This window comes from Haliotis cracherodii, unplaced genomic scaffold, assembly GCF_022045235.1.
Source record: "Haliotis cracherodii isolate W230 unplaced genomic scaffold, xgHalCrac1.p SCAF_33, whole genome shotgun sequence".
Taxonomy (NCBI): domain Eukaryota; kingdom Metazoa; phylum Mollusca; class Gastropoda; order Lepetellida; family Haliotidae; genus Haliotis; species Haliotis cracherodii.
The window spans coordinates 2,561,059-2,587,658 of NW_027266290.1; the positions used below are offsets into that span (position 1 = coordinate 2,561,059).

The 26,600-nt window shown below is 40.6% G+C and overlaps 2 protein-coding genes across 3 annotated transcripts in view; one reads left to right on the forward strand and one right to left on the reverse strand.

Moving 5' to 3' along the window:
* The window catches only part of LOC139477433 (breakpoint cluster region protein-like), a 93,650-nt gene extending 80,305 nt beyond the window's left edge, over positions 1-13,345 (forward strand). For both annotated transcript variants that reach the window (XM_071260002.1, XM_071260003.1), the window contains 8 exons: positions 519-626; positions 2,967-3,035; positions 3,491-3,690; positions 4,368-4,424; positions 5,417-5,666; positions 7,269-7,403; positions 8,037-8,142; positions 8,758-13,345. In XM_071260002.1, coding sequence (XP_071116103.1) covers positions 519-626; positions 2,967-3,035; positions 3,491-3,690; positions 4,368-4,424; positions 5,417-5,666; positions 7,269-7,403; positions 8,037-8,142; positions 8,758-8,977 — 1,145 coding nt within the window. In that variant the 3' untranslated portion in view covers positions 8,978-13,345. The remainder of the gene's footprint in view (positions 1-518; positions 627-2,966; positions 3,036-3,490; positions 3,691-4,367; positions 4,425-5,416; positions 5,667-7,268; positions 7,404-8,036; positions 8,143-8,757) is intronic.
* Positions 13,346-20,611: 7,266 nt separating this feature from the next.
* LOC139477361 (synaptosomal-associated protein 29-like) lies at positions 20,612-24,720 on the reverse strand. Its single transcript, XM_071259914.1, has 3 exons — positions 24,475-24,720; positions 22,563-22,953; positions 20,612-21,685 (listed from the first exon to the last, which is right to left on the reverse strand). Exons 1-3 carry the CDS (start codon positions 24,706-24,708, stop codon positions 21,519-21,521), a joined length of 792 nt encoding a protein of 263 aa, XP_071116015.1. The 5' UTR covers positions 24,709-24,720; the 3' UTR covers positions 20,612-21,518.
* Positions 24,721-26,600: the final 1,880 nt, after the last annotated feature.

Below are 26,600 nucleotides of genomic sequence, written 5' to 3' on the forward strand. Positions count from 1 at the left end.
GTACCCCAATGTTAACAATTAAAGATTTAGGGGTGCCATGAAATAAACTAATACAGCCAGGACCCTAGGTCCTTGTTTCCTAATTTTGACCACTGGATAATATATCAGTGCATAGACAGGACCTAGTATTTGGGTCACACCAGGGCCCACTTGCACAAAGCCATCTTAGCACTAAGATGATCCCCATACTTTAACATAGGCTTACCGCTAAGATTTCTTTGTGCAAGTGGGCCCAGGGATTTATCATGGATTCCAATGAGTGACCATGGCCAGAAAATCGGTATAAAAGAAATTTTGATTAAATTTGGGATTTGTTTCAAAGTTGCAGGACTGTAAGAATATCTTGATAAATCTTTACAGTTTATTGATACGAATTTCCACAAGATAACAAGATTGGCATACAAATTACTGCAGCATTGATCTTGGCAGAACCCAAACCGTAGACCATTACATTCCTCAGTGATATGTATGTCACCAGGAGAGGCTGTTTGTCTGATGTTGATGGTGTTCTCATGTAGGTGGGCACGATGACCCAAGCCTCAGCACGTATGAAGTACAGGAACTGGTCAACACCTCGAAGGCCCTACCTCAGGTCAACAAGTTCGGCTCTGTACTTATGCAGAAAGGTGAGCAGAATGTTCTGTGGAATTACGTCTGTGAGTTGCCCTGTGTGTAATCTTGGTTTGAATTGGTCCACAGCAACCTATGCTGGTCTTTGAGTTGCCCTGTGTGTAATCTTGGTTTGAATTGGTCCACAGCAACCTATGCTGGTCTTTGAGTTGCCCTGTGTGTAATCTTGGTTTGAATTGGTCCACAGCCACCTATGCTGGTCTGTGAGTTGCCCTGTGTGTAATCTTGGTTTGTATTGGTCCACAGCCACCTATGCTGGTCTGTGAGTTGCCCTGTGTGTAATCTTGGTTTGAATTGGTCCACAGCAACCTATGCTGGTCTTTGAGTTGCCCTGTGTGTAATCTTGGTTTGAATTGGTCCACAGCAACCTATGCTGGTCTGTGAGTTGCCCTGTGTGTAATCTTGGTTTGAATTGGTCCACAGCAACCTATGCTGGTCTTTGAGTTGCCCTGTGTGTAATCTTGGTTTGAATTGGTCCACAGCAACCTATGCTGGTCTGTGACTTGCCCTGTGTGTAATCTTGGTTTGTATTGGTCCACAGCAACCTATGCTAGTCTTTGAGTTGCCCTGTGTGTAATCTTGGTTTGTATTGGTCCACAGCCACCTATGCTAGTCTTTGAGTTGCCCTGTGTGTAATCTTGGTTTGAATTGGTCCACAGCCACCTATGCTAGTCTTTGAGTTGCCCTGTGTGTAATCTTGGTTTGAATTGGTCCACAGCCACCTATGCTGGTCTGTGAGTTGCCCTGTGTGTAATCTTGGTTTGTATTGGTCCACAGCAACCTATGCTGGTCTGTGAGTTGCCCCGTGTGTAATCTTGGTTTGAATTGGTCCACAGCAACCTATGCTGGTCTGTGAGTTGCCCTGTGTGTAATCTTGGTTTGTATTGGTCCACAGCCACCTATGCTGGTCTTTGAGTTGCCCTGTGTGTAATCTTGGTTTGAATTGGTCCACTGCAACCTATGCTGGTCTGTGAGTTGCCCTGTGTGTAATCTTGGTTTGTATTGGTCCACAGCAACCTATGCTAGTCTGTGAGTTGCCCTGTGTGTAATCTTGGTTTGAATTGGTCCACAGCAATCTATGCTGGTCTGTGAGTTGCCCTGTGTGTAATCTTGGTTTGTATTGGTCCACAGCAACCTATGCTGGTCTGTGAGTTGCCCTGTGTGTAATCTTGGTTGAATTGGTCCACAGCAACCTATGCTAGTCTGTGAGTTGCCCTGTGTGTAATCTTGGTTTGAATTGGTCCACAGCAATCTATGTTGGAAGTGACCCTGACTTGGTTGATGTGTGTCATCGTATCTCAATTGCATGGATTGATGCGCATGATGTCAATCATTGGATTGTCTGGTCCAGACCCGATTATTTACAGACCGCCGTCATATTGTTGGAATATTGATGAGTGTGGCGTTAAACAACAAACAAACAAACAAACAAGAAGTGACCAAATAGATCGGGTGGTCAGGGTGGTGACTTGAATATGTACTTCGTACCCCAACGGCATTCAATGCTCACAATATCAATCACTGGATTGTCTGGCCCAGACTTGATTATTAACAGGCCTCCTATAGCTGGAATGATGCTGAGAGCAGTGTATAGCAACACATACGTGCAAGTTTCATCACTGAATCGTGTAAGTCTAATGGTATTTCAGATTTTAATCCCTTCTGAACAGTTTCGACCTATGTGAGACTAAGCTACATGTCAGCACAGTAGGCAGTCATGCTATGATCTATGATGGCTGCATAACCATGTCGAACCCACTTATTAATAGCCTGCTTGATAAAGAAACGTTGCATTGAAGGTTTAAAGAACTTGAAATCCATCAGTCAACTCTGATACTTCAGCTTCTATATGCCACCCAAAGATATTTTATCAACATAATCGTGACATTTATCATTCTTCATGGCATTCGGGGGAGGTCGGGTAGCCAAGTGGTTAAAGCCTTTGCTTGTCACGACGAAGACCCGGGTTCGAATCCCGACATGGGTATAATGTGTGAAGCCCATTTCTGGTGTCCACCGACGTGATATTGCTGGAATATTGCTAAAAATGGCGTAAAACGATACTCACTCACTCATGGCATTCGTGTAACATATTAAACTTGGTATGGATGTTTGAGGTTCCCAAATATATCACTTTCATTTTGTATATTATGTTTTACCTCTGAACAATTTCTAGGGTCAATGACCTGAAAAACATACATGGTGAATGTTGGTAATGTCTGCAGAGGATATTTTGTCATTTACTTAATTCATGGATGATAACAGTGTCAGTTTTAAAAGGACACAGAGGTTTTTATGTGAGGTCATGCTGAGGTTGTCACTTTGTGGGTTTGCAGATGAGGAGGTGCTGAATGGGACTCTGAACGTCACGGTCCACAAACTGAACGGCCTGGCGACTCCTTGTGGTGAGTGTTCCTAGGCAATACCTGTCTGCTTCAGTAATTGTTCCTCAAATCTTTTAGAAAGCCCCAAAAGACAACACATCAATAAAACTTTCCCTGAATCAAAAACACCGCCCCAAAAGACATTACATCCTTAAAATAATTCCATGAATAAGTATCACAGCACCAAAAGATAAGACTTCAATAAAATATTACCCAAATCATCCCTAAAAAAGTCAGAACATCAATAAAACAATTCCCCGAATCAGTAAAACAGACCAAGAAATATGTCACATCAATAAAACAATTCTCTGAATTAGTGAGACATCCTTAAGAAGGACAGCACATCAATAAAACAATTCCCTGAATCAGTAAAATAGCCCTAAGAAAGATGGCACATTAATAAAACAATTCCTTGAATCATCAAAACTTCCCGAAATGACAACACATCGATGTAAACTAAATGTCTGTGGTTTCAGACACCTACTGTTGTGTGGAGATGGACTCGTACGATCATTTCTTCATGAAGGCACGGACCAACATCTGTCCGACATCGGCAGACCCGGCGTGGGATGAGGACTTCGAGCTGGAGCTGGACGGGAGTCAGACACTCCGCGTGCTTGTGTACAAGAAGGTCGACAACCAGTCGGACAGGCTGCTAGGGAGAGGAGCTCTTGAGGTGAGAACTTGTTCCATTCTGCCCACGGTACATTGATGTGTTTACGGTCAGGAGCATTTCGTTGTTCAGATCACCAGTTTCACTTGCGGTCTTTCATTATATTTTAGCATTGACTTACGACAGCCATCGTGCTACGTAACTCGTATACTTAACATAGACTTAAGACAGCTGTTGCACTACGTAAGTCATGAACTTTAGTATAGACCTCCAACAGGTGGAGTGGTACGTAACTTATTTACTGAAACATAGGTTTACGACAGCCATCGTGCTACGTAACTCGTATACTTCCAACATAGACTTAAGACAGCTGTTGCACCACGTAAGTCATGTACTTTAGTATAGACTTCCAACAATTGGAGTGGTACGTAACTTATTTACTGAAACATAGGTTTACGACAGCCATCGTGCTACGTAAATCATACTTGAACATAGACTTAAGACAGTCGTAGCACTACGTAAGTCATGCACTTTAACATAGATTTACAGGAGTCATGTAAAAAGAACTGCTTTGTAACATGGGGCACTGATGTTAGATCCCCGCTTTCATGTGCTGTACGTGTTTTCTCTGTTAAAAGGGCACTGTAGATAAAAGGGAACAATGACTCCATTGTGGTTTTCGTCTTGAAGTTAGATATTAGTCAAAACAATGACCATTCTGATGTGTCTTCTGATTTCAGCTGAGTAAATCCTGGCTCAAGACAAATTTTCAAGAAAAGACAATTTCCATGAATGACGTAAGTACCATTGTTATTTAAGTACCGTATTTGACGTATTAAGCGCCCAGGGCGCTCTCAAAATAAGAAATAGGGGGCTCTTATTAGAATATTATGTTGGTGAAAAAAACAGAGTTGAAAGATAAATTTCGTGGTTTATAGTGACAGCCTGAAATGTTTATGTACGACAGATATATTTTTCCAGAATTTAATTGTCCATAATTAAGGGTGCATATAACACACGAGTGTGTATTATACGCTAATGAACAAGTCTTGTGTACATTGATCAATCGGAAGGGTTACTAATTGGGATTGTTCACTAGCCAGTATATCGGCAAATATTGCCGTGGGAGCTTATTACGTCGAATACGGTAAGCTATTTTGTAGCAAACATTTTTTTACAGGTGTTTTAAACATATCAGTTAAGAGAATGTCAGCACTGCAAGGTTGGAAAGGACTCACGTGATTAACCTCTGAAACAAACAAATGAACGTCCATTTCTTAGCTGTCTGCTGAGTCTCTATGTCATGTGGGGGACATGAAAGGCCCAATTGTCAAAGGGCGCCTCAATATGCTGTGCAGAGTTGCGTCCCTTGGCACGCCAGAAACCCACGATTGTGGGTTCGACTCTTGGTTCATTGGGATTCTGTTTCTAGGTTTGTAAGCACCATACCTATGCCCAAGGGTTTCACCAAAGTGGTATACGTCTTAGACCTGCATCACTTCGGGCTTTCCTCTCACATTAAGCGCACACTCTGTCATATAACTGTAATACTGTTCTGTTAAAGGGGTGGTCAGGTAGCCTAGTGGTTAGAGCGTTCGCTCGTCACGCCGAAGGCCCGGGTTCGATTCCCGACATGGGTACAATGTGTGAAGCCAATTTCTGGTGTCCCCCGCCGTGATATTGCTGGAATATTGCTAAAAACATCGTAAAACCATACTCACTCACTGTTATCTTAAAAGTGCCATTAAACCCAAACTCACTCACTCATTCACTGTGTGTCCTGTTCCAGGTGTCGTTGGTGATATCAGTGCGTCACACCCCAGCTAACCGTACGATGCGTCGGACTCCCTCCCAGCAGAAGACGGGGGTGTTTGGGGTGAAGATCAGCACGTCGGCCCGCCGCGAGGGGAAGACTGTCCCTTCCATCGTGACAGCCTGCATACAGGAAGTGGAGAAACGAGGCCTGGACGAAACAGGCATATACCGAGTGTCGGGGGTCACGTCCGAGGTGCAGAGGTTGAAGAAGGCATTTGATAAAAGTAAGAAGCTTGAGAAAGAAAATGTAAAGGATGACAATTACTATTACATTATTGAATGTTAAAAGACCTCTGAATTTGATCAAATAGGAGCTTCTAAAAAAATTGCAATTTAGAACAAAATTACAATTTTGGAATCGTAGATAAACCCTGTCAGTTTTGGCGTCTGTCTATGGCCCTCGAGATGCCATGATGGTAGAGTGAATTCTAAGCATCTATGTGTGTAAAAGGGGAGCTGAAATGGGTATTGAATGGCCACAATGGCTGCTGAGGAGAGGAGGGGCTGGGATGTTTCTAAAAATATCGTCTGACCTAGGAAAAATAGAAAATCAGCAATTATTGCTCCAGCTTTGAATAACCTATATGAGGTTTTTTAAAACAAGTCTGGAAGTGTGGTGTGCAGTATGTGGGGTGGGACGGGTTGTCATGGAGACGATATATAGCAGTGGGCATAATGCAGTACTCTATTCATCTATTTTTAAAGTGGGTTAGGGAATATTGGAACGGAGTTGTCCACCCGTCAGTCTGGCCATCCGTCCGTCCTTCTGGTTCTCCAAGGGGACAAATTTTCTCAAAAACCATAAAAGTCAGAAAAATAAATTTTTACACACTGATGTTACTGGTCATGATCTCAAATTTCGAAAATCGAAAATTAATTTTTTACAGAGTGAAAAGTTAGCTTATCTAAGAAATACTGTAAATCTTGAAATTAATGCATCTCCAAATTAATATGACTGCTGACCCTTAGCCAAAAATGTGACACAATATCAATACGACACCGCCCACCCCACCCCATCCCCAGTTGAAAGCTACATATCCTTACCTTATTCCAATCAAACACAAACAGCACCGCTTATTAGCACTGAGTAAAACACTTCTGTAATAACAATAAATAGTGTTTTCCTAAAAACAACACCCAGTTTATATGTTTATTCTGTTGACTGGCATTCAGGAAGTTCAAAGGCAAGATAATTGAACCAACAACAGTTCACTGCTTGGTGTGGTCATTGATGCCCAGTTTGACACGAGTGGCTAGAACTCTTGACCCCAGCAGTGATAACTCACTGGATGCCTATTGTGTAATTACTATTCTTAAAATGACATTGTTATGTACTTGTTACAACTGCTGCTCAATAAACCGTGTTTATGGATATATTCAAGTTGGTATTTCTGCTATCCAATCTACCAAATCAAAATCACATAAACAAACAAACATCCACCATACCCAGCTCCCTTAGTTCTCCTCCCCAACCCCATCGGCATCTATTCCAAATCTCAAAAATTCCCAAATTCTATATAAGCAACCCCTAAAGCCCCCTCTTGGGTTGCACACACCACTTTCGCTCCTTTCGGAAACACATTAAATGGCCTGGCTGGGCCCGTGTGCGAAATACGCATCTGTCGGAAAGCGCACGTTAAATCTCCATAGTAAGTAAGTCTGCTATCCAAAGTGTGCAGTGAGGCTGTCTTATTGTTGATAGTCTTTTTGGAGATGTTAATGCAAAGTTAATTAATGCAAGAAAAGACCACTCGCATTTTTCGCATTTAATTCACTCTCGCGTTAATTTCAAGATTTACAGTACTTATCAAGACATTACTTTCCAGATGTGCGATTAGGGACCAGTCAGGTGACAGACTGCGACATCCATGCCGTCACAGGCATGCTAAAGCTGTACTTCCGTGAGCTGCCGGAACCTCTCTTCACCGAGGCCAACTACACAAACTTCGTGGAGTCACTACGTGAGTACTGCTCTTCTGTACATGTGACAGATCCCGTAGGGACTCTAGGTTAGATTTGGTCCCCGGCGACATGTGAAGGTCGTAAGAGCTGACTTAATGAAACGATTGGTCAGCCGCAGCCTGTGTCATCGTACCCAAGTCTAGATGAGATGATGCTCGTGATATCAGTCACTGGTTTGTCTGGTCTGGAATTTGTGTTTTTGTTGATTTTGACAGGAGTATATTATGTATTCATTAGACCACACTTTTTAATTGATCTTTCACAGATTTATTCCAGCTTTTCCACGCAAGATCAGTAGAAATACAAATAAATAGCTATGTCCTGTTCATTCATTCATTCATTCATTCATTCATTCATTTGAATGCCATTCTCCCATGGAGTTAAAACTGCAGCTGTCTTCTTGAATCACTGATAGTGATGTGGACATGGTTTATATTTAACTTAAGGGGATCTTTGAGTCCTTGTGTCCTTGAGGTTTGCTGAGAATTTCATTTTAGGGATCTCTGAAATGTCTGAACTTTTAACTTTGGGTTTATGACAGTGACCTATTGACTCCCATGGTTAATTTGGAACACTGAATAGATGTATTTATTTGGTCATGTTTTAATGTGATCGCTGCCCTCCCCTTGCAGGGTTATCGGACAAGGAAGCTAAGGAGAAGTGCATGCTGGGTCTCCTCCACAACCTCCCCGACGCCAACTACTACACCATCGTCACCCTGCTGGAGCATCTAGTCAGGTAGCTAGCATTGGTCACCGACATGTCGCTTACCCAACACTTTCAAGGGGGTTGATTGATCCTCACACTGAAGGAATTCTTAAATAGTGAAATATTTTGTTGTGGACATAACATGATGTCATGGAGGTATATCCTCAAAAACTTGAGTCAGTTAAGCAAATTGTGTCGCTGTGACAAGTCAATACAATAAGCAGGGATCTGGAAACTTTTGGAAAACGGATAACTTGAGGAGCGGGTGACACATTTTTTCTTTATCATTTAATCCTCATATCTGTTAGGGACAGACAATTAGATAGATCTTGGGAGGGAGTGCTGAAATTTATCCAGCATTTTTTAAAATTGAGGGGTCCAAAATATCAAAATCCTCTCTCAGATAATATTACTGCCTACAACGTACTACATTTGGTTTTAGGAAGGAGGGGGTCCAGACACACACAGACACACACAGACACACACACACACACAGACACACACAGACACACACACACACAGACACACACACACACCTTCTGGATCCGCCTATGCTGGGTGTTAAACAGCTTTCACTCCGTCACTCTAGTCTGCTATTGTGTAGCTAAAAGCAGCATGAAAAATCACATTTTTCTGTCATTTCAGAGTTGCAAAGAATGTGAAGGAGAACAAGATGACCATACACAACCTGGCAACTGTCCTTGGTCCAACCTTGCTTGCCCCAGCAGTTAAAGACACAACCACCAACCCGCTAGAAATGATGTCCAAAACCACAGAACAGGTGATGCATCAGTCAGCCATTGTGAACTACTTCCTGTCCCTTGCTGCTCAAGGTCGTAGTCTCAGAAGGTCAGCTCAGGTCTAGGTCAAGGTCAACAAAATGTCACAGGTCAAGGACATGACCTTTTGAACAAGATTTCTGTTTGTGAAACATATGTCTCAACAAGATAGAAATTTGTTCTTTAAGACTTATTTTGTGTTGTTTGTATTGAAAGGGTGTAGTGACATTCAAACAAAATGTTTGACTCAGTGTACTCGGTAATATTTCCGTACTTTCCTTCCATGTTGAGACCAAAGATCCATGAAACATTCCATCATTAACTTCCAACATTGCAACACAGTAGTGACCTTGTCAGAGATGTCGGGAACAATAGTGTCCACAAAGACGCATGCAACGAGATGTGGAAGTCGGTACAGAGAAAAATCACTGATGTGAAGTGTCAGGCCTCAGCTGTGTGAACCACTGTTTGCCATGGTTCTGGGCAAATGTAACAAGAGATTTTAGTGTGTTGCACTTCCTTTATTTATCTCTGAAGATGACACCATGAAGCTAATCTGGGGATCAGTCATGACCTCATGGGAGGTGTAGGATGTTGGAGAAGAGAAGTGTCATGATGTCATGAGGTGTTGGCTGTCGGAGAACAGATTGTCATGACATGAGGTGTTGGCTGTCGGAGAACAGATTGTCATGACGTGAGGTGATGGATGTTAAAAAACAGATTGTCATGACGTGAGGTGTTGGCTGTCGGAGAACAGATTGTCATGACATGAGGTGTTGGCTGTCGGAGAACAGATTGTTATGACGTGAGGTGTTGGCTGTCGGAGAACAGATTGTCATGACGTGAGGTGTTAGCTGTCGGAGAACAGATTGTCATGACGTGAGGTGTTGGCTGTCGGAGAACAGATTGTCATGACGTGAGGTGTTGGCTGTCGGAGAACAGATGTTGTGTGGTGTGGGAGAAGAGAAGTGTCACGTCATTTCTGAGAATTTAAGTTCCATGACGTCGTGTCACATGTGAGATCACAGAGAACTGAAGTGCCATGAGGTCTTGGGATGTAAGATGCTTGATGTTTGAGTGGCATGACAATGACAATGTAAGGTGTTGGCTGTCGGAGAACAGATTGTCATGATGTCTTGAGGTGTTGATTTCTGGGAATTTAAGTTCCATGACGTCGTGCTACATGTGAGATCACAGAGAACTGAAGTGCCATGACATGTCACATGCAATACGACAGTACTGAAGTGTTAAAAGGATACTGCTCATGTCGCATGTGAGATCACAGAGAACAGAATGCCATGACGTGTCACATGTGAGATCACAGAGAACTGAAGTGCCATGACGTGTCGCATGTGAGATCACAGAGAACTGAAGTGCCATGACATGACGTGTGACATGCAAGGCGACAGTACTGAAGTTTTAACAGGAGACTGCAGAAGGTGGATGGATGATGAGGAGGAGGAGCTAGGAACATGTTCAGATGTCTCTTGTCTTTGCCTTGCTAATGACTGTCTACCTACCCGCTATGAGTGAACATGGCATGCTTTTCGTAAGCATGTCTTGCCTGGTCTGGATCTGGACAAGTTTTATAAGTGCTGAAGTGCTTTCCTTAGGAGGGGTTAGACAATGTTCAAGGAGTGACTTACCATGTTTGTAATCACAAGTGCTTCAACATGCTGACTGCAAGGATTGTAGACATCAATGACCAAGACTTTTTTCGTGTGTATTCCGCCAATAGGCTGTTTTGGTCTGATTGTGCAACAAGATTTAAAACATGTTTTATGATTTATCTGCCCAGGAGTATGGAAATCGAAGCATTTCGATATTGCTACAGAGGAAACAACGCTATGCCTTTCCGAACGTTGTTTAAGACTCCTGTATTTTCCAGATTGTATTAATTTGCAAATGAGCTTGCTATTTATTTGCCTTGCATGCATTGAAGCTATTTCTATGACATTTGATTGTTACTGTGTTGATGTGGCATGTTTGAATGGAAACACTGCCACAGGGCAGATATGCTTGATATGCCTCTAGTCTTGGACTGCTAGCCAAGTGGCTGTGTGTTGTTACCAGAGTGTCTTTGACAGGTTGCTGTGGAGACAGTTATGTCTGAAACAGGTTACCATGGTTTCATGTGCAGTCTTCTCTGACATGTTACCATGGTTACATGTAACAGTTATGCAACAGGTAACAATGTTTTTATGTTGTTTTGTCATTGACATGTTACCATGGTAACAGATGTATGTATCAGGTTACCAATTTTAGTCATTTCGCCATAGTTTCTTGGTTTGGTTGAAACAGAGCAGACGGATTGCTCTATTTTTAGAGAAAAAGATGATAATTTTATTTAACTGTCCTTTATTTAAATCTAGTTGCCGTGTACTTTTGTTGTAGTATTTTAAGATTATTTTGAAGTTGATCTTTTGATCATTCCACAAAGCGTGTACAAAATAAAACCTTCAGAAGATTATGTAGAATGAAAGCATGAAATTGTAGTAGATTGTAAAAAGTTGTATATTCTTGCCCAGTTGTAAATACAGGAGAAAATAGTCCACCAGAGGGGTAATAACAGATTGTCTTGAATTTTGCAAACCTGAAATCCAATATGAAAGCTAGCAAGTGTCCCCAACACCATACAGTTGTAAGCGTAGTTAGACTGTGTACATATTCACTACACCAAGCTCCGAGTTCTCGAAACAAACTTAGTTAAATAATGACCGAAGTCTGACCTTCTAAAACAAAACTGAGTCAATTTTTTGCTCAAATTGAGTTAGAAAACAGGCAAAACTTAAGTTAGCCTACATGGTAACTGAAGTTAGCCTACATTGTAACTTAAGTTAACCTACATGGTAACTTAAGTTAGCCTACATGGTAACTTAAGTTAACCTACATGGTAACTTAAGTTAGCCTACATGGTAACTTAAGTTTTAATTCGGACAATAATGGCATTTGCTAATAGACATAAGCAGAGATTGTGGAGACAGGTTATTTCTAGGGGTTTACCGATCGTGACAACCCACTGCAATATGTATTGGATGACGATTTTTTCCTTAGATTTCGGTTTTGGGTGGAAACAATTCTATACATCTTGTCTCTCGTCCAACAGCTGAGTTTTTGCTGAGATTGATTTACAAAAATTCTCAGCTGATATTTTTGGCATTCCCAGTTTGAGATTTGAGTAAAATTTTATTTTTGTTTCAAGAAATCGGGGTCAGAACGACTATGGTAGTGGGTAGACATGCTTATTATGATGTCCACACTCGTGACAATTCTAGTTCCTGATCAAGATATTCAAGTGCCAATGTGTTTGTGAGAATGTTTTCTGTCACAAAGTGTTGTTTAATCATGAAACCAATGTTGTCCTCTGGTTATGCTTCATGTGTGTGTAGTCAGCAGAATATTGATGTGAGTATTTGATGTACAGTGAAACAGGTGCCCCGCCTATCCCAGCATGACTTGCTGTGTGGACGTTGTTGTACAGAGAGGTGTACATAGGTTGTGTCTACATCGTTGCTGCTGCAACAATACAGGTTACCATAGTTGTGTTGTTTGTTTCTGGCTGTAGATAGTTCCGAGATAGGTTCACTGAAGCCCTGATAATGGATAGATTTACAAAAGTTCTGATAATGGATAGACTTACAAAAGTTCTGATAATGGATAGATTTACAAAAGTTCTGATAATGGATAGATTTACAAAAGTTCTGATAATGGATAGACTTACGAAAGCCCTGGTAATGGATAGATTTACAAAAGCCCAGATAATGGATAGTTTCACTAAAGCCCAGATAATGAATAGTTTCACTAAAGCCCTGATAATGGATAGTTTCACTAAAGCCCAGATAATGGATAGTTTCACTAAAGCCCAGATAAGGGATAGTTTCACTAAAGCCCTGACAGAAGATAGATTTACTCGGACCAAAGTCTTTATCAGGTAACTCAAACTCAGGTATGGAAACATGGGCAAATCGACCGTCGAAATCTACTTTCAATTTATCAAAACAGGTATACCGGATGAAGTTTACCAGAAGTGTTAAGAAGAGAAAATAGTCACTAAATTGCAAGAATGCATCCAAAGACCGTTGGCCCGTCCCACTCAGTGAATACCCTGAAACTATGTTTTAGTTAAAAGTATTGCAGTTACCATTGTAAGAATGTTTATAGGTGTGTCTTTATGTCATGTATGGCAGACACAACATGGGTGATTTATATATCTCTTTCTGAGAGGGGGGCACGGGTGGCCCAGTCGTCTAAGGCGCCGCGATTCGCTGTGCAGAGTTGCGTCCCTTGGGCACGCCAGAAACCTATGATTGTGGGTTCGAATCCCGGTTCGCCCCGATTATGTTTCTAGGTTTGTCAGCACCATACCCGTGCTCGTGGGTTTCACCGAAGTGGTAAACGTCTGAGACCTGCATCACTTCGGGCTTTCCTCCCACATTAAGCTGACACGCCGTGATATAACTCACTCACTCACTTTCTGAGAGTCACGTTGATGTTGATGTTGATGTTGCTGTCCCCCATGTGTACGCGACCCAGTGTGTAGAGATACACTGTCAATGGTCCTGTTGTTTTGTTGTTATTGTCAAGATATACCGAACGAAAATATTTAGGGATCATAAATATTTTTGGGGATTTTTTTATGAAATTGTCATCACTAATAAAGAATATGCCCCAAAATATGCATGATCCCTAACTGATTTGTTGTGTATAAGAACATTTTTTAACTGATTAACTTGCACACTACGAGGGAATGAATTATGTTTATTTGAGAAACCACCTGAGCCATTCCAAAAGAGAAAGAATTATTTAGATTTTGTTTGAAACTTTATGTTCTGCCATGTTCATCAGTGTTTCATGTTTTAAGAATTTAGTCCAAGAATCTCAAATTGGTGCTTTTCATAACCACAAAACAAGAAACTGTACCAGTTCGTGAATTCTGTTCTTAACATCTTCACGCCATTTGAAATTTATGGAATTTACAGAACCAAACTATTCATGCAAATTTCCATCATAATTCCAACTTAACATCATGCTGTGATTCTGTCCAGTTTCCCAAACATTATTCACATCCTTCATCACACAATTATCTCCATGTCTGTAGTAATGTTGGGAGGAAGACTTGAAGTTACTCTAACCTTTTTCTTTAAATTTTTCGTTTTTGGGGGGCAATTCAGAAAGTGATTTTAGCCCTGTGAACATCACTTGTTTGAACACAGGGATCGAGGTAGTATACTGGGTTGTGTGTTCCCTGTTCCTGACTATGACCTGGGTTTGATTCTTAAGATGAGCAGTGATGCAGGTACAATAGTGTCACAAATAACACCCCTATTCACTTGGATCATGGGGATGTTGGAGATTTATGAGCGCTTCGGGTAGAGATGATTTCACACTGTTTCCATTCACACGCTTCATCAGTGGACGGAGGTGGCCGAGTAGTTAAGGTCCTCTCTCTTCACAATGACCTGGGTTTGAATCCCTACATATGAAGCCTGAATCCACTGCTTAATGTGGCTTGACTATTGATAAGGTGGTGTAAAAAAAACCCTCACATTCTTCTGATTGTAAACACCTTCAACTTACCCTCAGATCAGTCTTGTTATTAGGGCTGGGACGATACACCAACTGTGTGATCCGATACGTATCACGATACCTTGTACACGATCCGATACGTATCACGATACCTTGTTCACGATTCGATATGTATCACGATACCTTGTACACGATCCCATATGTGACTTGATAACTTGTACAGATCTGATACATATCACAATCCAATATGTATCACGATACCTTGTACACGATCCAATATGTATCACGATACCTTGTTCACGATCCGATAGGTATCACGATACCTTGTTCACGATCCGATATGTATCACGATACCTTGTACACGATCCGATATGTATGAATCGATATTTTTTACTTAGTGTGCGACTGTGATTGATACTTGTATCAGGAAGTTAAATATCGCAATGCATCGGTGAATCATCCCATCTCTACTTGTTATTGACTAATTCTGTATTAGATTGACTTACCTCACTCATTCTGTATTAGCTTCGGTCCCTGTCGTCAGTATTGTTTGTATTCCAATTCTAATCATCTGTAATTTCTGTGTAAATATTCATTTGTGTAATCTCCAAGCTTTCATTGTGCATCGAGGTAAATATATGTAAATACAATATGGACAAGTAATTCACAAGTGCAATGGTTTTAATGAATACTGTGTGACATGAATTTGATTATGCAGGGAAAGGGCCAAAATGCTACAAAGCAGGGCCCTTACCATGCTTATTGAATTGTTGTCATACTGTATCACTTTTTATAAATAAACGTTTCATCCCACCTTTTATGTCAAGCTTCTGACTGAAAGCAACACTAGTCTTAACATGATTAATGAAGTTAAAGATAATTTCATATTTAATATTTGTCATTTTAATAAATTTCTGACATGGTTGAACGTGATTTAGCTTTAGTGATGTGTATACTGGTACATATTTTGCCAAAATATTTTGGATTTTTTTAAAATCCTCTAGATAGATATTTATATTCATTATGATGATGATTAGTATATTACAGCTGAAGTGATTTCTGTACCTGTGTGTGCGAGTGTATGGTTGTATTTACACCGTACTAAGAGAGGATAATAACAACCACTGTTGCTTTTGGTCAGAACAATCGTGTAGATATCAGGATAATTGTCACATATCGCTAACTATTCATGCTGAAGATATATGTAACATTAATTTAATATTTTGCAGAATGTGTTGATGTATGTACACTCGTTATTATTTTCAGTGGAAAATAAACTTCTTATTTCTGGTGATTCAGTTGTCTGTCACATTTTGAAAGAAACATCTTTGTTCCTGCAATGGAAAATATGGTTTACCTGTGGTGAATTCGAGGCAGGTCTTGTTATAATGATTTAAGTGTGAGTTGGCCAATTGTGTGTTATCCTGCCTGACCTTGACCTTCAAGGTGCCACAATATGGCCGGTGTATTGCTGGTCTGGATAACATAGAGGACTCCCTGCCAGACTACTAATGAAACACCCATGGGAATTCTGGGTTAGAATAGGTCCCCAGCAACCTATGCTGGTCTCCCTGTGGGGATTCCGGGTTAAATATTGTCTCCATCAACCTATGCTGGTCTCCTCATGGGGATTCCTGGTTAGAGTAGGCCCCCAGCAACCTATGCTGGTTTGTTTGTTTGTTGTTTAACGCAGCACTCAGCAATATTCCAGCTATATGACGGCGGTCTGTAAGTAATCAAATCTGGACCAGACAATCCAGTGATTGACAACATGAGCATCGATCCTCGCAATTGGGATTGATGACATGCATCAACCAAGTCAGCGAACCTGACCCCCCGATCCCCTTAGTTGCCTTTTATGGCAAGTATGGGTTGCTGAAGACCAATTCTACTCCGGATCTTCATGGGCCCCTATGCTGGTCTCCTCATGGGGATTCCGGGAAAGAATAGGTCCTCTGCAACCTATGCTGGTCTCCCTGTGGGGATTCTGGGTTAGAATAGGTCCCCAGCAACCTATGCTGGTCTCCTTGTGGGGACTCTGGGTTAGAATAGGTCCCCAGCAACTTATGCTGGTCTCCCTGTGGGAATTCTGGGTTAGAATAGGTCCTCTGCAACCTATGCTGGTCTCCCTGTGGGAATTCTGGGTTAGAATAGGTCCTCTGCAACCTATGCTGATGGTAAGAGGCGACTTAATGGATTGGATTGTCAGGTTAAGTTGATTGTATATCACTGTTCCCAGACGATGTGGAAAGTTGCCCACAATATCACTCATTTGATTGTCTGGTCCAGACTTGATTATAAAACAAAAGCTGATATAGGTGGAAGATTGTTGAACGCAGCATTAAACAACAACAGGCTCATACTAACACATGAGACGAGGAACATCAAAGCTTGTTGAAGGAAGCAATGCATATGATGGCAGCCTTCAAATAATCAAATCTGGACCAGATAGACTCGTGATATGATAGTAGGATGACATACATAAACATAATCAACAGATCTGTGAATATTTCTGGGTTAGAATAGGTCTTCAGCAACCCTGCTTGTCGTAAGTAGCAACTAAAAGGATCGGACGGTCAGGCTCGCTGACTTGGTTGAAATCACCAACCCTCTTCACAGTGCCCTATGCTAAAAGTAATCCAACAGTCAGGGCTAAGAGGTGTGAAAACAATTCAGCAGGCTAAAGGTAACAATACAATATTCTTAATGACAAAACAAAGTTGCTTGGGGAATCACATTTATTCCTGTGTAAAACAAGTCCAACGACACCATGTTCCACCAGGGGCTTTGTTGTTCATGAGATTTGAGGAAAAACAACACAGAAGGTAAACACTTACACCATGTAGCTGATGTATGCGTGATGCCAGATCCATTCTATTATATTTGTAAAAGTTGTCAGGGTTTGTTTGAGATTATTGTCCTAAATAAATCTCCTGAGCAATAAATGTTACAATTGGCCATAATGAATCAGGCCCCGCTCACATCACCTTGTTACTCGAGTGAGTGAGTGAGTATGGTTTTACGCTGCTTTTAGCAATATTCCAGCAATAACACGATGGGGGGACACCAGAAATGGGCTTCACACATTGTACCCATGTCAGGAATCAAACCCGGGTCTTTGGCGTGACGAGCGAACGCTTTAACCACTAGGCCACCCGACCGCCCCTCTTGTTACTTGAAGAACAAACCATACACATACCTATAATCCTACATACATACTACTTGAGGTGTGGAAAATCATTACCTAACTTGACCGACTTGTTACATCGGAAAAACAAAAGAATCAGCTTCAGTTGTACACAACCAACCTCAAAGTCAAAACCTTTAGTCAAAATGTGCCAATTCTTTTATAGCAATGGATGACTTCATTGACATTGTCAGGAAAACCATGGAGATACAAAAACTGACTCTTCAAAATAAAAATGGGCTATAAAAAATCATTTGGGATAAAAATAATTTTTTCTCAATATGCTGGACAAGTGAAATTTTAAATGCTTACTTGTCCAGGAGCAAGTCCACAACTTTGCTATTTCCATACTGATAACATGAAATCATAATGTTGTCCATGCCAAACCTCGCCTATAAACAACAATGGACGTGTGATAAATAGTACACATGGTACAAGGAAAATGTGGCATACATCGTGGCAAATACATCCAAATACGAGTGACTAGACATGGTCGAAGTACAAGTCGTGATAAGTTTCAAGCAACAATGGGACATATCTGGTTCACGTAGAACCTAAAGCTGAAATATGTTATACCTTAATGCCACCATGGTAGGAATGGACTTACAAAGTCAGTAAACCCTCTCATATGAGGGCATACAAAAATACAACACTAGCCTGGTATCCTGAACGAAAGCAGAACAAATACAGGATGCCTTCAGTTCCTTCTTGATTAAACTATCTACAACATATCGGACACAATGTACTTACTACACATGAAAAGGAACAGTCTGTACAAAAATAACTTGGAATGTTGGTGATCAGTCTACTAATTTATAATTTTCTAACATGTCTAATTATGACAGTAGCTAATCATATGCTGGATAATCAAGTTCATGTGAGCCTAAAATTATCTAGCTCAATAATAAATGAGATTGAAAGAAGTACTGTTAAAGAACAACTATTCATAAAGAACACAAATGCAGTCAGTTGAATTTGATACGGTAAACGGGGGCACAGGTGGCCCAGTTGTCCAAGGCGCCGCGATTCGCTGTGCAGAGTTGCATCCCTTGGGCACGCCAGAAACCTATGATCCAGGTTCGCCCCGATTATGTTTCTAGGTTTGTCAGCACCATACCCGTGCTCGTTCGTTTCACTGAAGTGGTAAACGTCTGAGACCTGCATCACTTCGGGCTTTCCTCCTACATTAAGCGGACAAGCTGTGATATAACTGGAATACTGTTAAAAACGGGGCTAAACCCAAGTCACTCACTGACATAGAACAGTGATTGCATGCAGCATATGATTTGCAAAACATATCTGATGAATAATTCTACTCCTACAAAACATGAGAATAATAAATTTAGCTGATGTTCATGACCGTGAAACAACATGCTTTGAGCAATTATACAGACTAAACGGTCTTGTCTCCCTGCCAAAAAACAGTATGCTTTATATTTTAATTCATTTAGAGAGCATTATACATGTTATAATAACGGCTTTCTAGCAGGGCTGGGACGGAACACTCAGGTACTTGGGTGGGGGTGGTACTGAGCATGCTGAGTAGAACCCTGGTACCCACAGGACTATCCGGACCTGTGGTTTGTCTTGCGATATATTGTTAATGACAAAAATGATCTAGAACTATATGGTTAGACTACAAGTCACTAATGTTCACATTTCTGACTTTTATATGTATGAATACAGATAAAACAGTTAATTGCAGTGTATGCATGACCAGATCATTTTATACATGTATCTAAATACATTTTGCCAGGGCTACGGTCAAACTGTTCCCAATCGGACATTTTGTACCCATCCCTTGAGAGCTACACGGGTAAGGTCAGTTGATAGGGCGGTGGTAGACCTGTACCATGACTGTAATATATTTATTATATGGAAAGAACAACGATCTACATATGGATACAAAAGCAAGTCTAGCCAGCTCTAGTTAGCTCTATTCCAGCATGAAATCAGCACCGGGAATTTTTTTAATTTCAGAGTCGAGAAGGGTATTGTGTAATATAAGATTTCACGGACTAAATGTTCGTTTAGGGCGTCGGGTACCCAAGTAGTAAATTTGGACTTGACCCAGCCCTACTTGCTAGCTATCTCTCATGACAGTTCACTCAATCATGTTTAGTTTTACTAAGCTGCTTGTCTGTGCATCCACTTACCATAGTAACATATTCCACTTATTTCGTAAACATGGTAAACTTAACGTCATCAGCATCTTTCAATGAATTAACAAACAAGTGTTGCCTTATATGTTTATTGGCTTAGATTGCAAATATATCCTCAGAACCAAAACATATCATATCAAAACATGTACAATATATACAACTCATCTCTCTATATACATAAATACACACATCTTACCTTTCTAGAACCACAATACAGACAACTAGGATGTTTTCAAAGCCGATTACTTTGAAAATAAATGAGGGAGTGAGCAGGGTTGAATGATCTAAGCCACAGTCTAGCCATATCCTAGTATCAGAAACTGATCCTGCAACCTGTCTATCACTTATACCACTTGGCTACCCGACCTCACCTTTTTAAAATGAGAATGCAGGGCTCGATTTAGCTATATAAAGCTATATAGTTCAACCTATTATTGTAAAGTGCAAAATAATATTTATTTCTACATTTATACCAAGTGCATGTTAAAACAATTCAAATTAATGTCTGACTACCCTTGTTTTTCCGCACAACAACGATCCTTGAACACAGTGAATACCTCTAAACTTTCAGTACCATACCACATCACTAATCCCGGTGTTATGTGTAATTTTTCATCCTTTTTGGGGCCTGACATCATCAAACTGTGGGTACTTCAAGATTGTGTACACATCCTATTACGTTTTACAGTAACATTTATGTAAAATCATGAGTCATCAGACATCCGAGATGTCCTTATTCAGTTTAAGCATATATGTTTTATCTTGATAAATTTATAGGACTAGAGTGCAACCTTATTTTGTCTGGTGCAACAAGGTTTTCATATCAACACGCATCTGGTGCAAGTTAAATGAAGTTCCTTAAATCAAACACTGGAATGATATGATGTTTAATTAAACGTCAATATCTCACTGTAAATGCTGTAAGCATGCTAGATCATGAAATCCTCAATAATGAGTCCTGTGTAATGCCATGATGGCCACTGAGGAACCATAGTTCCTTGTAGATGAGTTAAATAAGCTGGCCCATACTGATGCATTATTTCTGACAAACAATGAATATCGAGGAACATGTAAATATATTTCACACAATGATGATTGAAAGAGACATAACATGATAAGTTAGAGCTGTTTCCATGGATACCTTTAGAACTGACATCGCAAATTGAATTTTATAAATATATAATATAAATATTACCGATAATTCACCAATCAGGGTATTGTTCTGATAGATTAGAATGGATCATATTTCTAGTCCCCCTTCATCTGTAATGCATTTTAACACATGGTTAATGTACTCAAGGCAGCAGTTGTGGGTTAGTGAGTGAGTTGCATGTACAGATGCATTGAAGTTTTGTAGTGATACCACGGTGTGTCAGCTTGATAAGGGAGGAAAGCCTGAAGTGATTCAGTTTACCACTTTGATACAATCAATGAGAAAACCATGAATAATAACCAGTTCAATCATAGGATTCTGACACACCAAAGGGAAGCAACTCTACACAGCAAACTGCCGCCTTTAGAGACTAAGCCAACAGTTATCATGGTTATGATAAACAAAAGGAAATACATAAAGATTTAAACATGTTACAGTTTAAATCTACATCTTGATCAAGGTAACCATGGTAACACTTCTGAACATGCTGAAAGAAGAACATGTTGAAAGACAATAAAGAAGTTGTTATCAATAAAAGTATCTACATCTTTGTCATATTCATCTTCAGCTGATTGTCCTTAAAATTTTAATACAGATCTTTACTTGTGCAGGATTTTCTTCATTTGTTTGTTCTGGTTCTCCAGCCGAGGCAAAGCTCGGTCAGTTTTCACGTTAATGCGGTCAAGCTGGTCATTTTGGCGCCCAATCTCATCCCCCATATCCATGGCCAAGTTCTTCAGTCTCGCCATCCCATCACTCATCAATCCTGGAAGTAACAAGTGAATGTCATGATGAGTCTTGAACACAAGCAAAACAAGTTTCAAATAGACTTGGAGAAATGCACTGAGCATGCTGAGCAAGTTATTTGCTTTTGGTTTGTTTGTTGTTTAACGCCACACTCAGCAATATTCCAGCTATATGATGGTGGTCTGTAAATAATAGAGTCTGGACCAGTCAATCTAGTGATTGAGATCATGAGCATCGATCCACACAATTGGGATACGATGACATGTATCAACCAAGTCAGCGAGTCTGACCACCCGACCACCTGTTCCTGCAAGCATGGGTTGCTGTAGACCTACAACCCGGGTCTTCACAGGTCACAATGGACAATGATCTACCTAGTCCATAAATAACTGCCACTTGTTCTTAATTTTACAGATTTAGAACCCTGACATAACTATGTACCCATGATGATGATCATCATCATCATCAGTGTATATAGCGACGTGCACGTGTGTGTGTGTGTGTGTGTGTGTGTGTGTGTGTGTGTGTGTGTGTGTGTGTGTGTGTGTGTGTGTGTATGTGTGTGTGTGTGTGTGTGTGTGTGTGTGTGTGCCGAGCGCCAACAAGTACCATCTTTTAACGTCTTTTGGTATGATGCAGCGGGAATACAATCTCCAGTGGATTGTTTGCATGGTTACACCCTTAAGTGTACCAAACAGATCAGTGATCACTCCAACTGCATTTTCAGCTCCCTCGGGAGTATACAATATCCAAAGATTGTTACCATGGTTACAGCCCTCAGTGTACCCACTATTACCAAACAGATCAGTAATCACTCCAACTGCATTCTCGGCTCCCTCGGGAGTATACAATCTCCAGTGAATCGTTACCATGGCTACACCCCTAAGTATACCCACCCAGGTTTTCATCCATCGCATCCTCCTGTGCACTGTTAGTAATCCTGTGAACCATCTGTTGTCTCGGACCCCCTGTATTCCGAGCACCCGCCATGAAGCGACTGTCAATGTCATTGTCATCATAGAAACCACTAGCATCCACTCCTTTTGATGAATAGGTATCTTGAGAGTCTCGGTAGGTATCGACTTTTGTTTTCAGTGGACTTGCTTTCGGTTCTGACTTTGTCGGGGGTAACGGGTTAGGGTCCTTGCTACCGCTCCACCAATTCTTGATTCCACCGAATACACTTTTGATATTGTTAAGATGTTTCTGAGATGATGTGAGGGTACGATTGACGTCATCTGTTTTCTTTTCAATGTTGTTTAGCGTCTCTGCCTGACGAGACAGCTCCTGAAACAGAAGCCAGAAGGGTTAAGGGTTACTGGTAATGAGACAGGTGTGATCATGGTGATACTAGACTGAAACATTCATTCATCGTGTTCATTGCAGCTGTCAAGATTCTGATCTGATCAACATGATCAGTGACAAGTCAGATCACTCTTAATAGTCTTAACTGACTCTGTGGACATTATGCTTCACTCCCAAAGATAAATCAACCCATGGATTATCTAGGTTATGAAACAAATGGCCTCTGTCAGGCAAATTGTTGCTGTTAAGTGTTATCAATCAGCAAAATACATGTCATGTCTGTAAAGGTATATAACCATAACTATAGTGAATAATCAGTTTAGTTTACAGTGATATAAATTAACAGTTTTAGCATGTTTAGCCCACTAGTCCTTATAATGATAACATATAGCAAAACCCTTTACCTATTGGGCAGTTTGTCAAGGACTATAGTACTAGTGCCAATTTCTAAAGCTGATTTACTGCCACAGGTACTGTAGTAAAAATTGTAACAGTTTTGTGTTATTATCGTTATCATGGTTAAAGCTGAAACATTACAAAGTGAAATGAAAAGGCAAATATAGACTCTTGACTTGAACCTAAGCCTAAGGATCGTGTGAGGGCGTTTGATTGGAAAAGGGCACCTAACCCTAATGATCGTAAGGGGTGCTTGATCAGAAAGGGGGTGAAAGGGCTTATCTATCCTAACTAATGGCTACTGCTCAAGCACATCAGGGTTAACAATTGGGTTCTGATCACTAGGTAAACAAGTACTAATTATTATTGATAGCACCAATGGTCCTGTGGTAAAGTGTTGGCTCATTAGATTAACGCCTTACTCAATTAAAATCCAAATGGGTGTGCCAAACGGTAAAGTACAGTACTGAATAGATGTCAGATAGAGAGATGCAGGTATAGAAACTAACAGTTTTAGTCCACTAGCCCTAATTATGATAACATATAGAAAAACATGTATAAATGGCACATTTCTACTAGTCCTTATGATACCTTTACTATTGGCCGGTTTGGCAAGGCCCACAGGACTAGTGCCAATTTCTATTGCTGTAGATGGATGGATAGATAGATGGATAGATAGATAGACAGATAGTGAGTGAGCATGGTTTTACGCCGCTTTTAGCAATATTCCAGCAACATCACCGCGGGAGACACCAGAAATAGGCTTCATACATCATGATACACATGTAAATTGTACCCATGTGAGAAATCGAATCTGGGTGTTCAGTGTGACGAGCGAACGCTTTAACCACTGGGCTACCCCACTGCACCAGATGTCGGATAGTAAAAGCGGAACATACTCAGCTACGATTTCGGAAGTACCTTGTCCATGACTCATAGTCACAATGCAGATATTTCAGTTATGTTTCAGAGCTATTGAAAGCTCTTACTATCCAAACCTTCACCAGTTAACCATCATAACACATAAGACAAATCTAATGAAAACAATTAAACAGCAACTATCAACCACTACCGAGTATTTGATGAACACAATCGGTCCAAACCAACCTCAGCAGTTTGTATTCCGGTATCTTCTGATTCGTAAATACTGGCGAGGGCTCGTCGTGTACTCTCAAGTTGTCGAGCTTCCGATTCATCAATCTGTCGCATTAATTGTTCTCGTCTTTCATTTGCATCATTGCTCGTGTTCTGCTGATTTGCTTTCCACGAAGATCCTCCAAAAGCCATATCCCCATCATCGTCATCTTCGAAAGGGTTGGAACTCTTCTGGTACACAGCCATGTTGTTATACGAAGGTGAAGGACGATGTGTTGTATGTAAATCTTAAAAAGGAAACGAAAGCGGAATGGAGTCATTTGCGCCGCGAGGCATGGGAAATTTTATATGCAAGCGAAAAGGCTTACGAACATGTAGACTGGACACTCTAACACAACATATCATTGTAAATATTAGATTTATTATTATCAAGTGATGCTTCTGTAAATATTTCACTGATCACCTTAAAAAAAATAGTCAGAGATAAAAAAAAATGAAATTATTAACCGAGTGTGTTTCTGTATCGCATTTAATTGAAGGTCGCAAACCCCGAACACCTGAGAAGATTATGCAGTTGAAATTCATATGATCCTTTTTCTGTGAGACGTTGGGATAGTTCAGTGGTTAAAGCGTTCGCTCGTCATACCGAAGGCCCGGGTTCAATTCACCACATGGGTAAAATGTATGAAACCCATTTCTTGTCCCCCGCCGTGATAAAGTTGGAATATTGCTATAAAACATACTCACTCACTCATGTTAATCTCAGATGTGATATATATATCTGACTATGGTGTAAAACAACATTGTATTACTTACTCCAGTCGTTTAAGGTGCTTCGATTCGTTGTACAGAGTTGCGTCCCTTAGACTAGACAGGATCTGATGGTCGGGGTTTCAGTCCAAGAGTCGCCCTGATTATGGGGGAGCTGTGCAGATTTCCATAAAATTTAAATCAAACAGAGCTTTTTGCGCCTAAAAAGAACTATAAGTTGTAGCAGGACTACTCGGAGTACATGGGGGTTTCTGCGTCCCAGGTTAGGTCTTATACCACTCGCCATACTCAACACACGTGGGACGCATGAAACCCCATGTATCCCGGGTGATCATGCTACGACGAATTGATCTTACCGATATGTTTTTAATATGATATTGTAAAATAATTCATACAAATTTAAAACTTGATTTGAAGCGAGGTAAAAGTGATTTATTCTCCCGCTCTGAAATCCGCGGAAGCCTGACTTGTTCGTAGCGGGGTATAAGAGATTTATTCTATTAAGATCACGTGAACCAATCAGATCTCATCATTCTGACATGGAGGTATGATAATAGAATGTGTGCTTTACAAAGAAATTGTTATCCCACATATGACATGTGTTAAATTTGACCCCTTTCAAAATGGCATTGTGTACTCATACCAAAATTAGTATAATGCCAGTCTATATATACATATCATAATTCTTAAGAAAGCGTCTACACAGAGACCGAGATTCACCCATATTCAAGTCGCGAGTTGCACGATTCCCATGTGCAGAAAAAACCCTAAACAAATCAAAGTTTGTTTTGGCTTGACGGCCAGTGCTTGCGCGTAGATCAGTATTCCAACGTACCCTGTTTCAAACTTACAACTTTTGTGTAAATTAAAATCTTAGCTCCAGTACGTTTATGTTTCAGCGGAGTTGTAGACTGGAAGAACTGGTTCACTGTGTCCCAGTTTGTCAAGGACTATACGACTAGTATGCCAATTTCTAACGCTGATTTACTGCCTCAGCTACTATAGTAAAAACTGTAACTATTTTGTGTTATTATCGTTATCATGGTTATAGATGAAACATTACAATGTGAAATGAAAAGGCAAATATAGATCCTTGACTTGAACCTAACCCTAAGGATCGTGTGAGGGCGTTTGATTGGGAAGGGGCACCAAACTCGTAAGGGTGCTGGATCAGAAAGGAGATGAAAGGGCTAATCTATCCTAACTGATGGCTACTGGTCAAGTGCATCAAGGGAAACAATCGGGTTCTGATTCTGATGACAAGCACTAATTATTGGTGATAGCATCAAATTGAAAATCCAGTTTGACTGAATACTAGTCAAATCGGTGTCTGGGGTTTTGAGGTTATTAAGTAAAGAATAATGTTT

What these genes read in the sequence shown, in the direction of transcription:
- LOC139477361 (XM_071259914.1), bottom strand. Translation starts at nt 24,708, where the DNA reads ATGGCTGTGTACCAGAAGAGTTCCAACCCTTTCGAAGATGACGATGAT. An exon ending in CCGGAATACAAACTGCTGAG is followed by an intron (nt 22,954 to 24,474) that starts GTTGGTTTGGAC and finishes CTTCTGTTTCAG; the next exon opens with GAGCTGTCTCGTCAGGCAGA. An exon ending in TGCGATGGATGAAAACCTGG is followed by an intron (nt 21,686 to 22,562) that starts GTGGGTATACTT and finishes TGTTACTTCCAG; the next exon opens with GATTGATGAGTGATGGGATG.